The sequence below is a fragment of the Paramisgurnus dabryanus genome, chromosome 13, assembly GCF_030506205.2.
Source record: "Paramisgurnus dabryanus chromosome 13, PD_genome_1.1, whole genome shotgun sequence".
NCBI lineage: Eukaryota > Metazoa > Chordata > Actinopteri > Cypriniformes > Cobitidae > Paramisgurnus > Paramisgurnus dabryanus.
The window spans coordinates 678,379-700,332 of record NC_133349.1 but is presented as its reverse complement, the minus strand read 5'-3'; the positions used below and the strand labels follow the sequence as shown (position 1 = coordinate 700,332).

The 21,954-nt window shown below is 37.3% G+C and overlaps 1 protein-coding gene across 3 annotated transcripts in view; it reads right to left on the bottom strand.

Annotated features, from left to right (window-relative positions):
• plekhg4b (pleckstrin homology domain containing, family G (with RhoGef domain) member 4B) overlaps positions 1-21,697 on the bottom strand; it is a 35,803-nt gene extending 14,106 nt beyond the window's left edge. For all 3 annotated transcript variants that reach the window (XM_073811516.1, XM_065270520.1, XM_065270521.1), the window contains exons 1-13: positions 21,536-21,697; positions 15,773-15,970; positions 14,272-15,469; positions 7,023-7,199; positions 6,760-6,883; positions 6,489-6,582; positions 5,999-6,085; positions 3,215-3,331; positions 3,031-3,129; positions 2,797-2,939; positions 2,528-2,666; positions 2,048-2,170; positions 1,775-1,936 (exon numbers count right to left, since the gene is read on the bottom strand). In XM_073811516.1, the coding sequence (XP_073667617.1) occupies positions 1,775-1,936; positions 2,048-2,170; positions 2,528-2,666; positions 2,797-2,939; positions 3,031-3,129; positions 3,215-3,331; positions 5,999-6,085; positions 6,489-6,582; positions 6,760-6,883; positions 7,023-7,199; positions 14,272-15,469; positions 15,773-15,970; positions 21,536-21,586 (2,712 nt within the window). In that variant the 5' untranslated portion in view covers positions 21,587-21,697. The remainder of the gene's footprint in view (positions 1-1,774; positions 1,937-2,047; positions 2,171-2,527; positions 2,667-2,796; positions 2,940-3,030; positions 3,130-3,214; positions 3,332-5,998; positions 6,086-6,488; positions 6,583-6,759; positions 6,884-7,022; positions 7,200-14,271; positions 15,470-15,772; positions 15,971-21,535) is intronic.
• Positions 21,698-21,954: the final 257 nt, after the last annotated feature.

The window sequence follows — 21,954 nt, the reverse complement described above, 5'->3', positions numbered from 1 at the left end:
TTTCACTTTTTATTATTTTGAAATGATGATCATGCCAGCCCGACCCACTATGTTTTAAAATCCTCCAGCACGTACTGCATCTGTTTGCACTTTTTGGCCTCATTTACACTGCCAGTTTGAAGTGACTCAATTCAGATTTATTTCCCTCATGTGGCACAGATCAGACATGACCCACAAAGGTATAAGCAGGAAAAACACGCATAGATTCTGATATTCTCTGATCGGTTTCATGCCTCATCATATGTGGAAATTAATCAAATATAAATCGGACAAATGTATTGGCGTCCACATGCGGACAGATCGGATATTCCCATGACGGCGTTATTATGACGGCGTTGCTTAGTGAAGAAAAGTTAAAGTTTTATGTCTTGTTCCAGAAATAAAGCTGTATAATCATTTTTGTCTGTGTCCATTGCATATCGTGAAATTTTACTTCCTCTGTGGTTTAAGCTGTTCAGGGTGAATATGTCTAAGTGTTTAGTGTAAATGCATATCAGATATGAAAAGATGATGTAAGCAGGTCGTCAAAAATTAAATAAAGACAACAAATTGGAATTGGGCATCAAGATTTGCAGTGTAAATCTTGAAAGAGTGCTTACTCAATCACATTAGTCCAATTCTGGTATCTTTACACTGGCTACCAGTTAAATATCGCATACAATTTAAAATATTACTAATCACCTACAAAGCCTTAAATGGCCTAGCGCCCTCGTATATTAAAGAACTACTATCAGAATACAATCCATCACGTAAACTGCGATCACAAAATTCTGGCCTATTAATTATCCCTAGAATATCAAAAGTGTCTAAAGGTGGTAGATCCTTTTCATATCTAGCCCCTAAGCTCTGGAATGATTTACCAAATAATGTTAGAGTATCAGACACAGTCGAGCAGTTTAAATCTAAACTTAAGACATTTTTCTTTAACAAAAGCATTCACATAAAATGTCAAGTAAATGTACTTATCCCGCAATAGCTCATTTGACCAGAACAAACCATTCACATAACTCATCTGGGTAATATACTTATGCCGCAATAGTTAGCCTGTCTGGAACCGAGCTGAATTAAACCACTATAATGTATGACACTTGCATTACATGCGAACGGCCCCTACGCTAATAGAATTCTGTTTTTGTTTCCCTGTCTCGTCCTTGACCCCGAGGACATTGAGACAAACAGACCCAGTTCCTGATGCTGTGAAGGTCATCACACCACTGATCTACTGGCTGTCCTTCAAAGTGATGCCCAGATGATGCGCGACCAACGACCACCGGCTGAACCAGTTTAATCCGCTTACCCGCTTCATATCCCTATCGTGTTTATATATATATATAAATATAAATGTATCTCTCTCAAGGGTTTTTCTCCTAGGGTTTTTTCATCCCTATGAGAGTCAGCCAACATTGGCTTAACTTAGCACTTTCCTGTATACGTTACATTATTACTACGCTCGCTTGTACGGTTTATTCTTAGCCGCTGTTGTCTTCTTCAATCTATCGATTTTTCTGTGTTTTCCCCTACATCTATTCATGTATAGCTGCTTTGAAACAATTAACAATTGTAAAAAAGCGCTATATAAATAAAATTGAATTGAATAGTAAATCCAGCGTGTCGGTTCTTTTAAAAGTCTGCACTTGTAAGCACTTTTTTTGCATATTCTACCTAGCTGAGCATACAGTAAGACATAATGAACATCAAATATAAAAATCTGTAGCATCAGGCTTAAGGTTTTATACATTTCCACAACTTAAGAATAACATGACAAACTCTTTACCGATTCATAAAACTCATAGAAGTTAAGCAGAAGCTCCAGGTCATCGTTGCGTGTCTGGCAGCGCTGCTGGATGGAGGAGATGTGTTGTCTGAACTCCAGTAAATCTGAACTGGAAAATGATTTCGACTCTTTCATCAACACCGCAGCTTTCTTCTGCCGTTCCTGGAAACATCACAATAACTCGGCTCACTTTAAGCAGATTTACGATGAAATGTAAGGGGTGACATTCAATTAAATTCAACAAATGGTGTTTGAAAGAAGACAGAGACTTACTGAAGAGTCTTTGATGAACTGGGTGAGATTCTGTCTCATGTCCTGAACGGCGCTCAAACTGAGATCATACGAGTCCAGAGGAGCTAAATGTTTTTCACTCTCCATGTAAAACCAGTTTTTAATCTGAGGAGAGATTACATGATCATCAAACTATCTCTCATCTAAAACAGATCATTATAAATATCATAGATCTAATGCAGTTTATGTTGACATGTGTACTTCACCCCTCGTTGCTCTTTTAAATGTTAATCTCAGTAATGTTGATTTGATCTATGCTGTGATTGTCAAATTCAGTCTGATCTGAGTCATTTGTGCATCATCAATAACAATTCAGGAGCGTGTGAAGTGTGCATTGGTTGTGCTTGTGTGAGATCTGTGTGCTTTAATTCATTTTTTTAATGCCAAGAAAAAATGTATATCTTGTTGCTCTTAGCATGTGTGTGTGTATGATTGTAAGATGATGACGTGATGTCTCTTCACCTCCTCTCTTTGCTCCTGAAGCGAGATCTCCTCCAGCATGTTCTCCAGTTGTTGTAGGGATCTGTTAGACAGGATGACCAGTTTATGGACCTCTTCATCCACCTGATTATACAGCACGCTCACCAAATCCACAGCATCCCTGCATACATCACAACTTAACATTAAAAGATATTTGCACTTTTATGACGTAAATTTGCATTACGTAATGTCATGTCTCTTAAACATTATAAAGAACAGTTGGCAGACAATGGGCAGACGCGCAGCAGTACCTGTAATTTTCATTTTCACACATATCTTCTTTCCTGATGCGAGCCAGAAATGTGCCACCCTCCAGCCGCAGCCGGTTCAGTTTCGTGTCCTCCAGGATATTTTTCATGAGATTTTTCTGCAGGTTGATGACCTCTGACACCTCCTATTGAACAAATCATAATGAACTTCAATCATTCAGTAATCTGACAGAAAACTAGAACATGAGGTAGACGACTGACAGAGTGAGATCGTACCGCAGATGTGTGCAGACTGCTGATGTTGTTTAAAGTCTCAATGGAGCTCTGAAGAGAAGAGATCGCCACACTGCAGCTATGAGCAAACGGTTCGATTTTCTGCCAAACGCAACAACAAACACGATTAAAACACATTAACAGAAGATGAAATACCACAGTTAGGCCAATATATTTCTCACTGTACCTGTCTGAAGTGAATGTAATGGTTGTGATCATATGAGAAGGTGCCGTCTAAATCTCTGGTGAGTTGAGAAGAATCAATGTGTTTCTGTAGAGCTTTCAAAGACGTCAGGACTTCACACTGTGACAGAACAACACACGGTCAACAGATGTTAACTACAAGCTCCAGCAGATGTGATTAAAGGGCCCTCACTAGGGTTGCAAAGTAGCAGAAATTTTTGTGGGAACTTAATCTGGGGAATTTTAATAAATATTCCAAATTGGAAACTTAATGGGAATTTACAGGAATTTATTATTTGGAAATGTAGGGATATTTATGTTAATTATGTCATATATAAACATAAAGAAACATTTTGTTTGGTCATAAGCAGACATGCATTTAAGGTAATACAATTTTAAAAATGACATCTTGACTGATTTAATTGTAAGTAAAACTTTAAATGATTCTTTCATTGAGTAACACAAAAGCATAATAATCATTATTATAGTTGTTATAATAGTACTAGATTACATTTAGATATCTGATTTACTGGCTGGCTACTGGTATTTGTTAGTTAAACTGTTAAAATGCAGTAAGTGTGGCTTCTGTGGTAGTCAAGGCCTGGAAAATGGAGGGGAATTTAAGTGATATACTATATATACAGTGTTGGGAAAGTTCACTTTCTACATAAACTATTTCAGTTCACAGTTCACAAATTTTAAAATGAACTAGTTCAGTTGATAGTTCATATTTCAAAATGTTGAACTATTTCACAGTTCTAAAAATGAACTAATTTGTAGTACTTTTCCCATATTGTTATTTTTTTATTATTGCCATTATAGCCCATATAGAACCATAGACAGCAATTATTTTATTAAGCTAAATGCGTCAGATTTCATCTTCATATCCAACTTTAAATCCTTATCCAACCAGGGTTTACATTAGCATTGACTGTTTTTTTATTTCTGTCAGGTCCATTAAGTCAAGAACATACAGACAATAAAAATTATGAGAAATTTGTATTCAATAGATGCAAGCAGATGAAATTTGGCGGTATGGCTCTGTTCAGGGACAGCAGCAGCAGCAGCATCAGCATCAGGGAACGCTCACGCAGTTTAGGACTGTGAGAGCTAAAAATCCCCCCCCCCCCTCATGAACAGAGCAGGCAACATGACAAAGCAAATGGCACGATATACAACAGGAGGAGCTGGGGAGGTGGTGGGCAGCTGAAGCGGGCAGCAAGCATGTAGACGCCAACTGAATGTGCTTAAATAGGGTGCCTGTTGGCTTGCCATTGGCAGCGAGGGAAGTTAACCAATGCAGCTCAGCTGGAGCAAATCAGCTGACAACAGTGTTGTTAACGAAATCACGTTAGCAGCGTCTTGACTACCTGGCCTGCCAGAACTGACGCTCAATTTTTTTAGTTGCTTGCACAAACCTTGAAAGGCTAGCCGTGTGGTTCAAGGGCGTCGCACACCGGACGAGAAGCGCTGTGAGGCGTCGCGTGTAGGACAACTCGCAGGTATTGCACACCGCACGTGCACGTTAAATAGCGTGAGGTTAGTCCGAGTGTATTTCAAGATCCAGAATATGCGTTAGCAGCCTATGTTAATCGTTAACTGTTAGGACAAATATGATGTTATTTAATGTTAAACTATGTGAGTGGCGCGGCAGGGATTTCATCAGCGTCAAGAGTCCATGTTCTTTTGATGATGCATGCAGCCGTGAAACGCTGGTGTTGCCCCATTCATATGGCCAGCAACCAGCAGTAGCCGAGCGACACGATCTCATTCATTTCAATGGAAACTGGGTGACTTCCAGCATATGTAGGCTTAAGGCCTGTTTACAATGTGTTTTAGCCTGGAAGACTCTAGAGAAATCTGGCACCCTATTGAACGACGTTAAACTGAGAGAGCGTGCCGTTCACAAACACCAGAATGAACGAGTTCACAGTACGTTCATCAGGCAGTAATACTTTCGTTCAATGAACTTGTTCAGGCACAACACTGTGTATATATATATATATATATTTTATATTTATAACTTAAATTCCCCTCTATATTTTTTTAATTCAGGGGAAGTGAGTATGTGTGTGGGTGGGAGGGTCGTTTTTAGAAGGTACTTTTTATTATCTAAACTAAATGTTTTCTCAGTCTGTGTATTTGTCTTTAAAATGCTATAATGTTGTTGCACAGCTTACACACAGCACAAGGAAGTTTGAAACGAATGTATGTAATTTACGTGAATGCAAGATATTTTGACATTATTTTGTGTGCAGGATTGAAGAAATGATCTGTGCATGTATGTTATGGAAGAATGTAAGTACATGCAGGGGGTGTGGCCTCAATGGCCCTCAGTAAGCAGTGTGCATGTAGAAATTCAACTGAAATTGCAAAAAATTATGGAAACTTTGCAACCCTATCCACCGCAGATGTGATTACAAGCCCCTGCATATGTTATAACATCTCAGTGATGCTCAGTGTTTGAGCATTGCATGGGTTTGAACCCAGGGAACATGCATACTCATAGATGTATACAGTACCTTCTAATGCACTGTCACTTTAGATAAAAGCATCTGATAAATGTGTAAATGTATATCAACTCCTTAATGAAACTGTAGAGACACAAAGACAGCCAAGAGAGTCTTTTGAAGTGGTTGCTAACTTGCTATGGTGTTCTGGTTAGTTGTAGTTAGTAATGATGTTACTAAGTGCTCAGGATGGTGGATGCTATTGTGTTTGTGTTGTAGTTGTAGCTACAGATCAGAGACAGACAGACAGACAGACAGACAGACAGACAGATACTCACTTGAACTGTAAAGTCTCTCTCCAGTTTTACAGCTGCATCTTTGTCCACGAGTAACAGAACAGAGTAAAGTGCATTTGGTAAAGAAGACTGCAGGAATAAAATCAATAACACCGAATCAATCACAAGTTCAAACATATACACCATCATACAGCCACGTCACATCTCTCGACTCTGTGTGCAGGTTTATATACAAGCTCATACAGGCCGCTTCGAACCCTACAGCTAGATTTTACTCTCAATATATGATAGCAGTGCTAACACAAAGACTTTATCCATCTAATAAAACACAACAACCAGATGAACAAGGGTATTTAGTGTGTTCTGGAGAAAAGGTCTTACATGACTCTGTGACATTATTGAATGGTGTATTTTCTGTGAGATGAAGAATGAAATGTGATTGTATTGTGTCGATCTATAATGTTGTGTGTGTATTATTGTACTGACTGTATCCATCAGAACACACAATACTATTCACAACTTATTATTTCACCTGAAACTGAGACAGGCCGGAGAACAGCACACTAGCAGACGGTCGTCTTCGACAGTCCACCAGAACCGTCAAACCCAGATCACGTTTCTCCTGTCTAAGTGAAGAAAAAGATTTTGTGTAAGGTTTCACCACGAACAGAACCAGAGCAAAGAAATGTTCAGTGCATTTTCCTTATAGCGATGGTGAAGAGATTGTCAAAAGCAACACAGGAAATCTAGATGTTTTATTTTAACCATGAGCTGCATGAGTGAAGTGTGAATGTGTTTCTCACCGCAGTCCGCTGAAGTAACAGCACAACAGTTCACTGATCTCACTCGATGTACAACACGCATCGGTCCACACATCAGACCTACAGCACACCTGTAACACCGCTCGACCGCTACGATCCACATTACCTACAACGACACGGGAAACATCATTTAACAAATCTTCTATGGAAAGAAACATAAATTAAATTTCTGATATGTATGTAACACAACTAAATAAGAAAAGATGAGAAGTCCTTCATACAGCATTAAAGCGTCAGTCACGTACCAGGAAGCTGAAGAGCTCCAGAGGTCAGAAGTCTCTGATTGACGTGTGACAAACTACAGACGGCAGAGGGCGACGTGGACACCGGAGACGAATGAACTTTAGTATTAGACGACTGTAATTCATCTTCACTGTTACTGTTTCTGTTGTGACTTGACCGAAGAGCGTCTTCAGAGAGACCTAAAACACAACACATCAGATTATATCATCAGATAGCGAAGGGGGGGCATCTTTGGGTTAACCAAAATTACCATAAGATTGCAGGTTCTCAACGGTTTTTAATAGATACAATGTGGGTATCTACTGCGGCAAACATGCAGTCTTATTTTTTATTACAGTTTACCTACTGAGGGTACAAAGCTGTAATAGATTAGGTGAAATAATGCTTCTAGTAAACAAAAAAATCATTTCAAACATCAAATATCAACACATATCTGGGCAATTCCAGCGTTAAGGAAGTGACTAGGGATGCACCGATAGGATTTTTTTGGGGCCGATACCGATGCCAATATTAAACACTTGTATACAATACTATACAGTTGGTCTATTAGCTAGTTTATTTCTGCATCAAATTATTTTTACTGAACATGGATTGGATCTAATTAACATTCAACTGACCAACATAATAAGAGAGGCACAAATTAAGCTAAAACCTTCAATGGTGATTTTTGCTATTCAGCATTTATTTTATTAACAACATTAACTCATTTTTTTTATACATATAATGGATTTCTTTATCCAGTTAATTAATAAACTATCGGTATCGGCCTTTCTCGTGCTATTGCCAATATGCCGATGGTTTCAAATTCATCAAAAATCGGCCAATAAATATCGGAGGCCGATACATCGGTGCATCACTAGATGTGACATTTGCAGTCAAAACTTGTCCAGACATCAGAAAAATATCAGTCTGTACTCATGTTTTCTATTTTAAATGAGAGAAACATGCATGTGTTACACATACAGCAAAAAATACATTTCTCTGGCCAAAAATCTGTTTTAAATATATGCATAATAAATTTTGTAGAAAGTAAAGCTTAATTAAATATATTTTGAATTTGTAAATATATTTAGCTTTAACCTTCATATATTAACATATATTTTAAAATGTATTTCAGGGGCACAAAATACGGCAAAAAAAGTTTGTATAAAATGTATAAGCATGTATTAATTATAAAATTATAAGTATATTTTTGCAGTTAAAAATATATTTAATTTTAATCTTTTCACTGTAAAAAGTTTTTCTGTGCCTTAGTAGATTTAACTAAATAAAATGAGTAAACTGTGTTACAATTTTGTAATTTTTTTTTTTTTAATCAAAATATGAGTTTAAATTACAGAATAATTTAAAAAATTTGAGTAATTCTTAATGAACACTTCATTGAGTAAATTCAACTTCATTTTATCATTTATAATCCACCTAATTTTGTAAGAAGGAAATTAACTTAATAATTTTGTGTTGAAACTAAGTGATTTTATTATTAAACATAACTAACTAGGCAGTGGACTCGTAGTTCCCAGCATGCTTTGCACGGGACTGCATTTGGACAGTATAATTTGAATTTAAACTTTATTTTATGTGTTTTTAACTAAAAAGAAAGACTTGTTAGTGTTTAATGTTCATTTATCTTCGAGATATGGAAGAGTTTCTGTTTTTTTCTTTTGAGTTTTGTAGTTACCATTGTTCAGAAGACTGGTGCTTGTAAGTAAGTTGCGCTTTTAAGCTGCCCAAATGAAACTGAGTGGGTGCGTTGATTGAATAAACGTTTCGTGCCCTCATCTCACGGAATAAAAGAACAACAACAAACCATAAATAATATAATAATACAATTAGTTAATTAATCAGAAGACATTAACTAGTATTTTGTCATTTAAAATTTACCTATTTTAAATAAGTCTGTTTATAATATGCTGATATTTTTGACATTGGTTGTACTTAATTTATTTGCTTTTTTTTAAAATGCTACTTAATATTTTTGCATTCATTGAAATGAATATTAATACATATTATTAAGTTGTCCTTACTCAAAATATCAGTTAGTTCAATAAACTTACAAAAATTAGTTGGAAAATGTTGCCTTAATTTTATTGAGTTAGATCTAAGTAACAGTTTTTACAGTGCATGTTACGTTTAGAGGTTTGTAACAAAGTTTTCTTCCAGTGTGTTGTGAATATAAATGCTTTAAAATAATTAAAATACATATGTCAATTTTTTGTATATTTTGAAATATATTTCAAATTATATTTAGAAATATACTTTTTTGCCTTATGGGTATGGATGTGACACAAGATTTTGAGAGAAAACTTTGTAAGAATTCTGTGAATTAAAATGCACAAACCAAGAGCAATAATACCCAACAAATAAAACAATGGCCCTTCAAAATACATTTAATACATATTTTAAGTTTTGTTTGGGCATTTATGAGAAAGAAACAGCGTTATGGGTGTGACAATTCTAAAACTTATTTACTTATGCAAAATAATTAAAAAATACTTTTAAAACTTTAATAGAGACTTTAAACCACCAGATATTGACATCTAAGATATCAGTATGGTTAACAAAAAATCTAAAAAAAAAAAAATATCATGATTACATTTAACAGCACAGATGCCAACAACCAGCAGACTCAAGTGAAAATTAAAGACAAGCTTTATAATCTGAGATGAAGTCTATACTGTAGTGTAGTGTAGGGTGTGTAGTGCATCCATCAGGAGAAAATCATAAAGTGAGTCAATGTTGAGTCATGATTGAGAGAACAAATATGACACACACACACACACAGACGCACACACGCATGCATGCACAAACACACTTCAGGCGGATGTTACCTGTACACACCCTACACCTGACTGAACACAACACAACACATGCTGAAGAGAGAAATCATTAACTCCCTAAAGAAAATATTATTACTCTTTGAATGGAAATAATAAGAACTTTAATGCTTTGTACTTCATGTGTTTAGTTTATGGTCATTTATGTCATCAGCTGTTGTCTGGCATACTAAACTTGTGTTAATGATTTAATGAATTTTGACAGTATTGCACTTAAGACATTCACAGAAATATGTTTGTTAGGACAATTTTTTACCCTGACATATAAAAGTTTCTGTCATGTTTATGAAAGCTCCTCCGCCGTGTATTTTGAGTGTGAAACCTCAACTCTGCATCTGTTTGTGATGCCGTTTGTTCACAGAGGAAACTGGAAATGGACAGCACTAAAATATCTCAGTTACTTTGAAACTAGAGAAAGATAAAATAGTACCGTGCAGACAGGACAGAAGAGAAAAATGATTTGATTTTAGATAACGTTAAGTTTTGTTGGATTAACAATGTAAAAGGTTGTGGGTTCAACTCTCAGGTAACACAAATACTGATCAATACTGTATGTACAACAATGCATTGCAAGTCACTTGCAATAGAAGATGCATAAAGAATAAATGTGAAAATATTTTCACTGATAAACTACAATCCGCAGAATGAATTCTGGTTAGGTTGTTAAAAAGTCAACAATATTTTGGTTGTCTTTGCACATCATCAGACGTGGGAACCTGCGGCTGTAACCGTGAGGTATCATGGGAACCGGGTTCTTATCACAAGGGACCTCATGAAATGGTAACGGTCAGTCAAAAACCCTATCACCTGTAATCCGATCCAACCTCAAAGTCATTGGCATTTGTTGTGTGAGCTGACCTCTACTTCAGCAGAGCTTTGTAATGAAACAGATCTAACATAGAGACGCTTTGCTCTTTAAGACTCTCCAGCATCATCGAGGACACAATGATTCTCATTATTACTGAAGGAAACCATCTGTATGGGAGCGCTAGGATCTCTAGGAGTAGATCAGGTATGGGTCACATTGATCCTCCCTCAGGTGGGTCACCAGATCCTCTGTGGCATCCTGCCCAGACTCAATGACTCGGATTCTTATGTGTGGGAAAAAGAGCCGGAGAGGAAAGGGAACACACACAAACGTACACACACACACACACACACGTACGCACACACACATACACACTTGTGTGTGTCTGATAGAGAAAAGCAGAAAACTTTAAATTCAACCAGATGTGACATGTAACAAGCTTCTTGTATTTTAAAAATCAAACTTCTGTACGATCCAGTTAACTGATACTAGTGAAGTGAAAGTGACAAAGTGGTCGATGTATGGTAACCCAAACATGGAAAGTGACATCTGCATTTAACCCAACCAAAAAGTAGTGAACACACGTACCGTCTAACCACTAGGCCACAACTGCTCCTGACTAATGTAGACATTTTAACCAATTAACTGGATGATAGTCTGAGATGAATTTATCAGCTGATATACTTTACTTGACCAATCAGTTGTTATTAGTTCAACTTTGCATTTTTCACACACAGTTTTGGGTATTGTTTAAAATAAGTCTTTATTTATTTCAGGTATTTTGTCTGTCATTTGCTGTTATTTAACCCTTTAACTGTCACCGTGGGACGTCTGGCATTACATATTTAAAACAATAATAATTTCTTTGTCTAAACCTACAATAATCTTGACAAATTATATATAGTTGAAAAGCTCTAAGATTGTAGTTTTCATATTAAATTTCAATTTATGATGGAAACTGTATAGTGTTAAATGTTACTGATGCTGTAGGAATATATATGAATTCTTATATATTCATAATTCTAATATTCTTCAAATAAATCTATAAATCTTGACCTATATATCGTTGGGAAGCTCTAAGAGTGTGGTTTTCATATTTCAAAATCTTTTTGCATAAATAATAATGCAGTGACAGTAATTTATAAATTTTTGAAGATTATGCAGCTAACCATTGACATCTAGTGGCTTTTGTTGATAAACCACTAAAAGTGTGACAGAAACCTCATTTTTTTGCGATTTTAACTTGAAATTTGCATCAAAACAAAGTCGGCCTGTTGTTTAGCATTTTGAGTGTACTGTAAAACATTTTCATTTTTATGTTTGTTTTTTAATAAATGTAAACTGCCATAACTATTTTTAATTTAATATTCAAAACTGCAAACACTTTGATGCTTTAAGTAAGGAATAATTGACGACGGGCCGTTGAATTATAAGAAAACAATGCACACCCAAGGTGGTAATGCGGCACGATGCGAAGTGGAGGTGTGCGGTTATTGAAAAATAATCAACACCCATGGAACATTTCTCAGCCAATCAGAATAAAGCATTCAACATCCCCGTGGTATAAACAACAAAGTGTCTTCTTTACAAAGAGACCAAGATTTTGCTTTTAGACCAAAGAATGACAGAGTTATATAAATGCACATCACCTTTTCACCCCCCCCCCCCCCCACTCAAAAAGCCAGGGTGACAATTAAAGGGTTAAGTTTAGTGCTGGCCAAAAATGAATTGCAATTAATCGCATACAAAACAAAAGCAGTTTGTAACATAATATACAAGTGTGTTCTGTGTGTCATTATTATGTATATATAAATACACACATATTCATTTATGTATTTAAGAAACATTTATATGTGTATATAAATATGTATTTATATTTTCTATATTATATATACGTTTTAAAAAAATATATATACATAAAAAATATCTGAAATGTATTCATGTATGTGTGTGTGTTTAAATATACACAATAATTACACACAGCACACACACATACTGTATATTATGCAGAAATTATCTTCTATTTTGTATGCAATTAATCATGATTAACTTTGCCCAGCACTAATATCACCACCATCTTAACATAATGGTAAACATCATTCATCTGCACTGATAAACTCATCTCCAACATGCACAAAATCACACAATAACACATCTGATGTTTCATATAAAGCAGATGTTTAGACCAGTTAGATTATACTGTCAAAACAAAAGGACTGATCAAATAACCTGCACTCATCACAGCCGTTTCACATGATCAAAAAAAATGCATTACTGTGTAGATGAATAAATATGATGTGATTTTGACTGAGTAAATATGTGATTATCAGTATTGCTTTAAGGTTTATTGTTTAGTATGCATCCTTTTGCTTCTCATGTAACAGCTAACACAGAATCTCAGGAATGCCGGACAGTTTGGAATTTCCTTAAGAGAGACGGACACACACACACACACACACACACACACACACACACACACGCACGCACGCGCGCACACACACACACACACACACACACTCTTGACCTGATGCATTATACAGATAGTAAAACCCTCTCTTTATTCAACCTACAATAGCAGGAAGAGCTAAAGAAAACAGTCGAGTCTCCTGGCAACATATTTCCAAATGTGTTGTGTGCGGTACGGTGCCTTTGGGTTACACACACATCATAACAAAGAGTGGGGAAAAAAGTCTGGATAACAGCGCCCGTGCAGGGCAGGGCCATGATGTCTGTCAATGAAACATTCCAAAACACAGACACACAGTCATAAACCTGAGCCCTGAGGAATTACAAACCGTCTCCACCACACGCACACACACACGAACGCACACACACAGACACACACACAAACGCACACACACAGACACACATGTACACACACACATGAGATGATGTTGATGGAGATCCATTTTGCTGCAGGTGATAATTACAGACTGAATCAAAACACAATGAGTGTGTCTGTAAAGCCCTCCGGCTATATGATTTGATAAGAGAAGGTTGTTGTGTGTGTGCAGTACATTAGTCTGATTAAAGATTAAAGGTTTGTCAAAGCTATATTTTATAGTTCAACCAAAAATGAAAATTATGTCATCAAGCACATCTGGGGAACCATTCACTTCTATAGTATAATTTATTTTTACAATTGAAGTCAATAGTGCCCCAGATCTACCATTTGTGTAAATTGAGTAAATGATGACAGAATGTTCATTTTTGGGTGATATATATATATATATATATATATATATATATATATATATATATATATATATATATATATATATATTTTTTATGATTTAATGACCTGTGGGCCCGCATTCCTGAAAACCGCTAAAAAACGCCCAAAAAGGACACTAATTGTACCTGCTGTGTTGATTGTATATCAAAATGTTTACATTATTCGTATCACAAGAATCTTAGCTTTTCAAAGATACTGTATGTGATATGTTTAGCTTTCTGTTTTCAAGTTGCTGTACATCATGAAGTTTTCTAACATATAACGTAGTGTTCCTCCCACCGTACATTGAAACTTTAAGCATTAAACATATGAGCTTCATCTTTGGAGGTTTGCTGCACTCAAAAAATTATGCAATGGGCAATAAAAAAAAATACCTGAATTGTCTTTGTTGTTCCGTTTCTCAATTCCAGGGAGTGCTGCCTCCAAGTCCAGTTTGCCAAAGCGAAGTGCATAACCGTTCATAAGTTTCTTGGGAAGACCACTGCTGGATCCACCAGAAGAGGAGCGCGCCCGATGACCTTTAACCTGCACACCTTTGTTAGTACGTTCTAGAGATTTTGAGCGTCTCTCCCCTGGACTGAGCGCTGGATTATGAGGGGTGCTTTGTGTTTGGATAGGAGAACAGGTGCGAGATTCATCACCACCCAACCATCCACGGGCACAGATTCTCCGCGGGATCTGCTCCTTTTTAACGGAGCGACTGTCCGACTGTCGTTGCTCCCTCGAGTCCGAGGTCTCCGTCCCTTCTTCCAGAATGGACTCGGAGCTAGATCCAAGGTTCATGGGATTCTGCAGTGCCTCCATATATGATTTACGGAAGAGCCGGCGTGCCTCAAAAGCCGCAGAGTCTCTGCGGTGGTGTTTCCGTAAGCCCGGATTACTTAGGTCTGTGCCGAACGAGAGCGTTTTGTGAACGCTCCCGCTTTTAATGCATCCCTGGTCCGGGCCGCTCACGGTAGGCGTCTGTGGAAGCGAGTGAGTCTGGTGTAAAGACGCGTCTGGGGAGCGAATAAAGTCGATGCCCATATCCGTCAGGCTACGGCTGAGAACGGGTGCGGATGCGGTGGACTCGGCCCCCTGCGAGTGCAAAGACTCTCGAGAGCTGCGACGGCTGTCAAGGGTTCCGGTCGAGCCGTGAGTACTGCAGGTGCTGAGCTGACCCCGCAGGGTCACGGCGGCGCGAGCCTGCATGATGGCGTCTGCGGTGCTGGTCACGAACAAAGGGTTGACCACGTTCTTCCAGGGCGTACGGTAGACCGTGCCGCCGGTACTGAGGAGGCAGTTCTGAAGAGGGTGCAGGTTACGATCACGTGTTACATTCTGTACGAAGTCAGGCGTGAACACGTTCCCGTACATGCTCTCGGGGACAGGGATCTCCGTGATGGCTTGCCCGCTGCCAGACAGGCATTTTACGACCAGTTTGGCAGACTTGCGGCCTAAAGGAACGACCTGCAGGTAGAAATCTCCCTGTCGCAGGCGAACTTTATGCAAGGGTGCGAGCTGCAGGATCACCTTCTCATGTAAACACAGCGGCCATCCCTCGTGATACAGCAACAGACCTTTAAATCGCAGCTGAGAAGGAAAAAGAAAAAAGCATGAGATAAACACCGCATTCCTTACAGATATCATCAAAATCCAACATCTTGTAACAGATCTTCAGCCAAAGAAATGCAAGAAATAAAGTTTATTTATCTACTAGAAGACACTTTTTTGCGATTTAACTTATCAGTTGTTAAACCTACACTATTGCTTGATAATCAGCATCTGGCTGGCAACTGAAAGGTTATAGGTTTAAACCCAGCACATATTCTTCTTGTGTATAAGCAAGCATCTGCTAGATGAAATAAATAAAGAGATGTATCTGATGAAACTCACACAGGCCTCTTGTTTAATTATGTGCAGGATTCTCTTGGCAGGTAAGAGAAAGTCAATGAAACATCGAAGTCCATCACCGCGGTATTGTCTCTCTACAACACTGAAGAGCTGCCAGAGGACGGTGGCTGCGGTGACACTTAACGGAGGATAAAGAGCAGACACGATGCTCTGAATGCAGTTATCCAATGACTCCGAATCCTGAAAAACATATCATTAAAGACATTACTAAAATAGTCCACATGACTAAAGTGATTCAACATTCATTTTATGAAGTGACAAGAATACTTTTGTGCTCGTGAAGTCAGACGCGTATTCACGAAAGCAGTATGCATGCACCAGCTTCAAGTGGCAGACATAGATATATACACATACATAGATGCCTCATTTCAGATTGTTTTGGAATAGTGAAAATATTTGGATAAAAGCGTCTACTGAATGCCTAAATGTAATTTGATCATTTAATAGATGCGAGCCTTTAATGGGGCATCTATGTATTTATATCTATGGCTGTTGTTTTGTAATGCTTTTGTGAATACATGTCAGAGACTGACTTCATGAGAACAGAAAGGACTATTTTAATGGCTGAACGTGATTTCACAAAGTAGGATGTGATCCTGGATCAACATTTTCATTAACCAATGTGTATGTTAGATTTAGGTTTAGGATTGGTTTAAGGGCTTTTAAAAAATCCCCTCAAACTATTATTTCACACTAATTTGAGTGGTTAGGGTTTGAGTTGAGGGTAAGTTGGGGTATCTTTGATTAAAACGTTCTTACTTATTGAAATCACGGCGACAACCTTTCTCTGACTTTAAAAGTTGCATTGCTGATATGGGGGCTCAGAAAGCTTTCAGATTTGATTGAATATATAGTATCTTAATTTATGTTCTGAAGATGAGCGAAGGTCTTACAGGTGTGGAACAACATAAAGGTGAGTAATTAATGACAAACATTTAATTCTGGGGTAAACTAACCCTTTAACCTTAGCTTTTCACGGCACCATGTTGTTATTGGTTTGGACTGTTTGGGTTTGAGTTCGTGACCCTTGATGGTCATCATGAGTTCAATTCCAACAGTTCATCACACACACAAAATCAGGAAGTTACAGGAGTGATGAAACAGGAAACAGCTGTCAATGTAACGTCAGTGACTACACAACAATAACACACTGCTGTTATCCTGTTCATAATCCATCAGTGTGTGAAGAACCAAACTTTCCTACAGGATGTGTTTACACTCAATGAGGTCATTAACTTTAATCATCATCCCCATGGAAATCACCTTAATCCCCCAACTCTCTGAATGAACCACGTTTTCATTCTGAAATATTAATTACACAACATTTTTGTGACTTAAGCTGAATCCAACCTTATGGCCTGGAAAACCCCAGAAGATCTCACATTGAATTTCACTTGTTATCACGCTCTGTTGGCTCTGTATTGTCCTCATGCCACGACGCTCCACAGGGCAGCCATTGTTTTCTCTTAACCACAGGAACTCTTTACTGACGCTCTAGAGAAACTCAATAATCCTCCCACACCAGACCTCCAGAAATATCACCCAAACTACAGGAAGGAGAAGAGTCACAACTTCTCACTGGAGGAAAAGCTTACAATGGAAGGAAAGGCAATGTGACTTCTAACCTCAAGGAAACGTCTTTAGACTATCGTGGCCCACAGTAAAGGGTTGGATTATGAATTTGGGCAATGCAGTCAATATCTCTGAACTTGAGTTTGTCAGGAGTCTCTAAAACTTCAGGCCACGTAAAAAAACAGAATGCCAAAACCTGGTGCGTACGGTGAGAGCCGACTACTAAAGTTCACAAGTATTTTCTTTCTGGAGAACTCACTGTGCAAATCAGGAAAAAAAGTGCACATCACAGATCGACCAACTATCTTAAAACATTTTAAAAAGAACACAAAGGGTTTTGTTATAATATATTTGTGCTATGTTAAAGTCTATGTTTTGTTTGTGAGATGATGATCTGTTTTTTTTTTAAGGACATGCATTTAAGAGAAAAGCTTTTGTTGGAAAAACCCTTGGATCAGTGGGTCAGTGTTCCCTCATCCAAAGCTTTACTTAAAGTCCTCGTGAACAGAAAGTCAATATCGACTTGTAAAGTTTTTCAGAGTGAAATGAAATAACACACAAGGAAAATAATGGGAGTGGCTTGAGTTTTTCCACTGTGAATCGATTGGATATAAAAAAGTAGGCGTTTCATTCAGAAATAGACCTCACAGCAGGCGTTCAGTTGGAGGGGGCGGAGTTAACAGATGCTCTGTCAATGTCATCTAGCTGACATCATCAGAGAATGATCGCATCATAAGTGAGTTTTGATTTTATGAAGTTTATGAGGGCACATGAGTTTTTTTTTAAATTATGACTTACACAGATGAATAGTTTATAATGAACACCACAATATTCTATTAAAAAATAAGAATGGTCAGTTTTGATTTCATGGCGACTTTAAAGTCAGAGAAGACTAAACTTACAGCTGGAACACTTCAGGAGGAGATAAGTGTTGCTTTGAAGATGAAAGATAAATAAAACTGGGCAAATTGAGAGGTACCCATGCATTTCCACAACCTTGACAAAGTTATTTCACCTGGCTGAAGGCAATAAAAGAGTTTTGAAATAGCAGCAATGACTCGTGTGTGTGGTATCTGATGAAGGACCAGGACAAGCCACCCTCATTCATGATGTTTATAGAGGTGCTGGATAAATCCTGAGCCCATAATTATATTCCAGGTGTCACGCTGAAACCCTCGGCTTTATATAAAACAGACATACAGACAGACACATCTGTTACAGAAATATCGTCAGAAACTGCAGAAAATTAATGCACACGTCTCTTTAGGTGGTATCAAACTATTACAGCTTGTTTAAATCCATTTTCCTTTAACTATTAAACTTTAACGTGCAAAAAATGTCTTTTTAAGAAAAGTTTCCCTACTGGGTGGCCATACAGTGTTTCCAAAAGTTACGGGCAGCTATTTCAGTCATATGAGACCTGACAACTTGAATGAGGAAGAGATCTCGAAAATCTCTCGCTGAGGTCACAAACAATAAAACAACTTCTTTATAAACCACCAATAAAATCTGACATCAACTGTACCATAACCATTTAGTTTTAGTGTTTTATTGCACAGATTGTGATAAAGAAAACCGGGCAAGTGAAGACTGAAAATCATTGGAAGGATCTAGAATAAAAAAACATTAATTATTGAACAACATCTTTATTGTTTAGGCTCTAAAGTTTTCATATCTCGTTAGTTGATGTCAAAAAACAACTTAAATTCATCTGTTATGGTTTATAAGCCTATCACTATGCTGAGTAAAAGTGAAACAAAATCAGTTCATTATCATGAAACTTCATTAAGCAATCTGTAAAACAGCAACACATACAGATCAGATAATGAGAAACATACAGAGATTCACTAAACAACTCAATGTGAACTCATGACTCTCTGATCCTATTTGAAATTAAACTGGGACTCTTTCTCTCTCTCTCAATTTAATTTCTTGGCATACTTGTGTAACTTACAATATTGCCAAAGCATTATACACATAAACAAGAAACATACAATAACACAATCTCTCTCTCTCTCTCTCAGGTCAGGGAGACAAAAGTCGTCCCATCAGGTCTCTATTGAAGCATGAAAGCACCAGGGGAGGGTAACAGGAGAAGACCTGAGCCGCTGATGGGCCAAACAAAGAGCACCAAGTTACTGAATCCCGACCCATATGCAGGTGTCAGCACAGGTTTAACTCCTGTCTACAGCTGCTCGCTGACAAACACACAATTATACACAGAAAAAAGAACAAGGAGTCAACAGCTGGAGTCTGATGTCTTGAAGATCAGACTCTCAGACATATCTTCTTTTATTTGACAACACTACGATTATTTGAAACACGTGATGTGGGTCACGTCTGCTGAAGGTTAAGATCAAAATTTGTGGCTCATGGTGTCAGAAACACATCATAAACAAGATGACAGAGAATGCATGTTAATAATCTGTTAAATTGCTCTCTGATATCTACATAGAAGGTTGAGTCAGTTTTATATGTCTATTTACAACCCTAGGATAGCCTTTAAAATGAAATGGTCTATTATTCACTTATTTGAAAGGGTGATGAATAATAATGTTGAGCTCTGCTCTGATTGGCTGTTTCTCCTTCAGTAGCTCTGTGTGTTTGTGTAAATAGGTCTGTATCAGATTTTGTGACACAGAGTTTGTGTTTGGTATATTATAAATGTCATTTAAGACACTAATATTTTTTAGAGTTTTATAATGTTAAATCCAGGTGTTCTGATGATCTGAGAACAGCAGCTGTCCAACAGCTTCATATCTACAGATGGAACGTCCATTGACTCACACAGCTGCTCTCAAACAGGTTGTCTAGTCAATCTCTGAGCAGTCACATCATAATGACACCACAACACCACAAGCAGAAGAGAAACAAATCTTGTGTCAGCTTTTCAAGTTCTCAGAGTAAAACCTGCTGTGACACAACTTAAACACGTTCTCATTTAAGGATGAATTTTACACGCCACTCCTGTATCTTTAAAAAGCAAAAGCTGGATACTAATGTGACTTATTAACAAACATGTCAAGTTAAACTCGATGCTTTCGTATCAGCTTCAGAAAAGGATTTATATCACAAACAGCTTTGAAACACAGGTCTCAGTGCAGATGCGAAGCCTTACACTGCAAAAATAACTTTCTTACTTAATATTTTTGTCTTGTTTTCAGTACAAATATCTAAAAATTCTTAAGATGTATTTTCTTGATGAACAAAATGACCTAAGAAAATAAGTTTAGTTTTTAGACAAAAAACCTACAGTGTAAGTCCATTTGTGCTTAAAGGGATAGTTCACCCAAAAATGAAAATTCTGTCATCATTTTCTTCACCTCATGTTGTTCCAAATCTGTACAAGTTTTTTTCTGATGAACACAAAAGAAGATATTTTAAGCACACAGCTGATTGTAACCATTGACTTCCATAGTAGGAAAAACAAATACTATGGAATTCAATGTTTACCATCAACTGTGTGCTTCATTTATCAAAATATCTTCATCATCATTTATTACAATACTTCCATAATCTTTGTTTGTCAATCAGCAGTGTGCTTATGATCATATCTTCTTTTGTGGTCATCAGAACATTTTTGGGTGAACTATCCCTTTAAAACAAGCAAAAAAATCTGCCAATAAGAAAAATTTTCTTGAATCAAGTGTTTAAGAAAAAAACTATAAGATTTTTTTTCTTACCACATTTGGCAGATTTTTATGTTTTTGTCTAAAAACAAGATGTATCTTCTTTAGGATTTTTCTTAAGATTTTCAGATATTTGTGCTGAAAACAAGACAAAAATTCGAGGTACGATAGCATTTTTCTATTTTATTTTTTGCAGTGTACACTAACAAAAAAGTGCCACAAAATACCATAGTATCCTAAATGGACCCTGAAGCACTAAATAAATACACAATGGTAATAGTAATCATGATGCTATGTAACAAAATCTACCACAGTACTAACAACAGTGCTTTTGCATTAGGGAACAAAACTACAGAAAAACCAGATAGAAAAAAAACCTTTCTGGAAGACTGTCCTAGTATTGACAAGTTTTCCAGTCTGATGCTAACACCACATAATCTCAAAGACTTGACACAAGATCTTAACTTATTCTAAATAAAACAACAAACACTTCAATAATAATCCGTAACGATAAACCTGTTGTCAAATAGAAAGCAGATCTTACCTTAATACACAGATAATTATCACAACTCTGTGACTTTGCTCTGGAGTGCATAGTGCTCAAAGATCAAAACTCATAAATAAATAAATAAATAAATAAAGTTGAGTTAATAGATCCAGTGTATGTCCAGACATAATCCAGGGCGTCTCAGATCTGCTGTGTCCATGATCACTTCAGTCAGTCAGTAAGACAGACACAGAGACAGTGAGACAGGTTACAGCCCGCCTCTCTCGGCTGGATAATGCACACTGATGCAATTTCCTTTAGTACGGCATAACAACTCCCCCCCATCACCACAACAGCCCTGCAGGGAACAAACCTTTACTGCCCCCAAATCTAACCCCCAATACTCGCTCTTTGTCCTGACTAAACAAATGCACTAGAGTTTCAGCTTATGCTGTCGCTTTGTCAAAGAAGGAGGG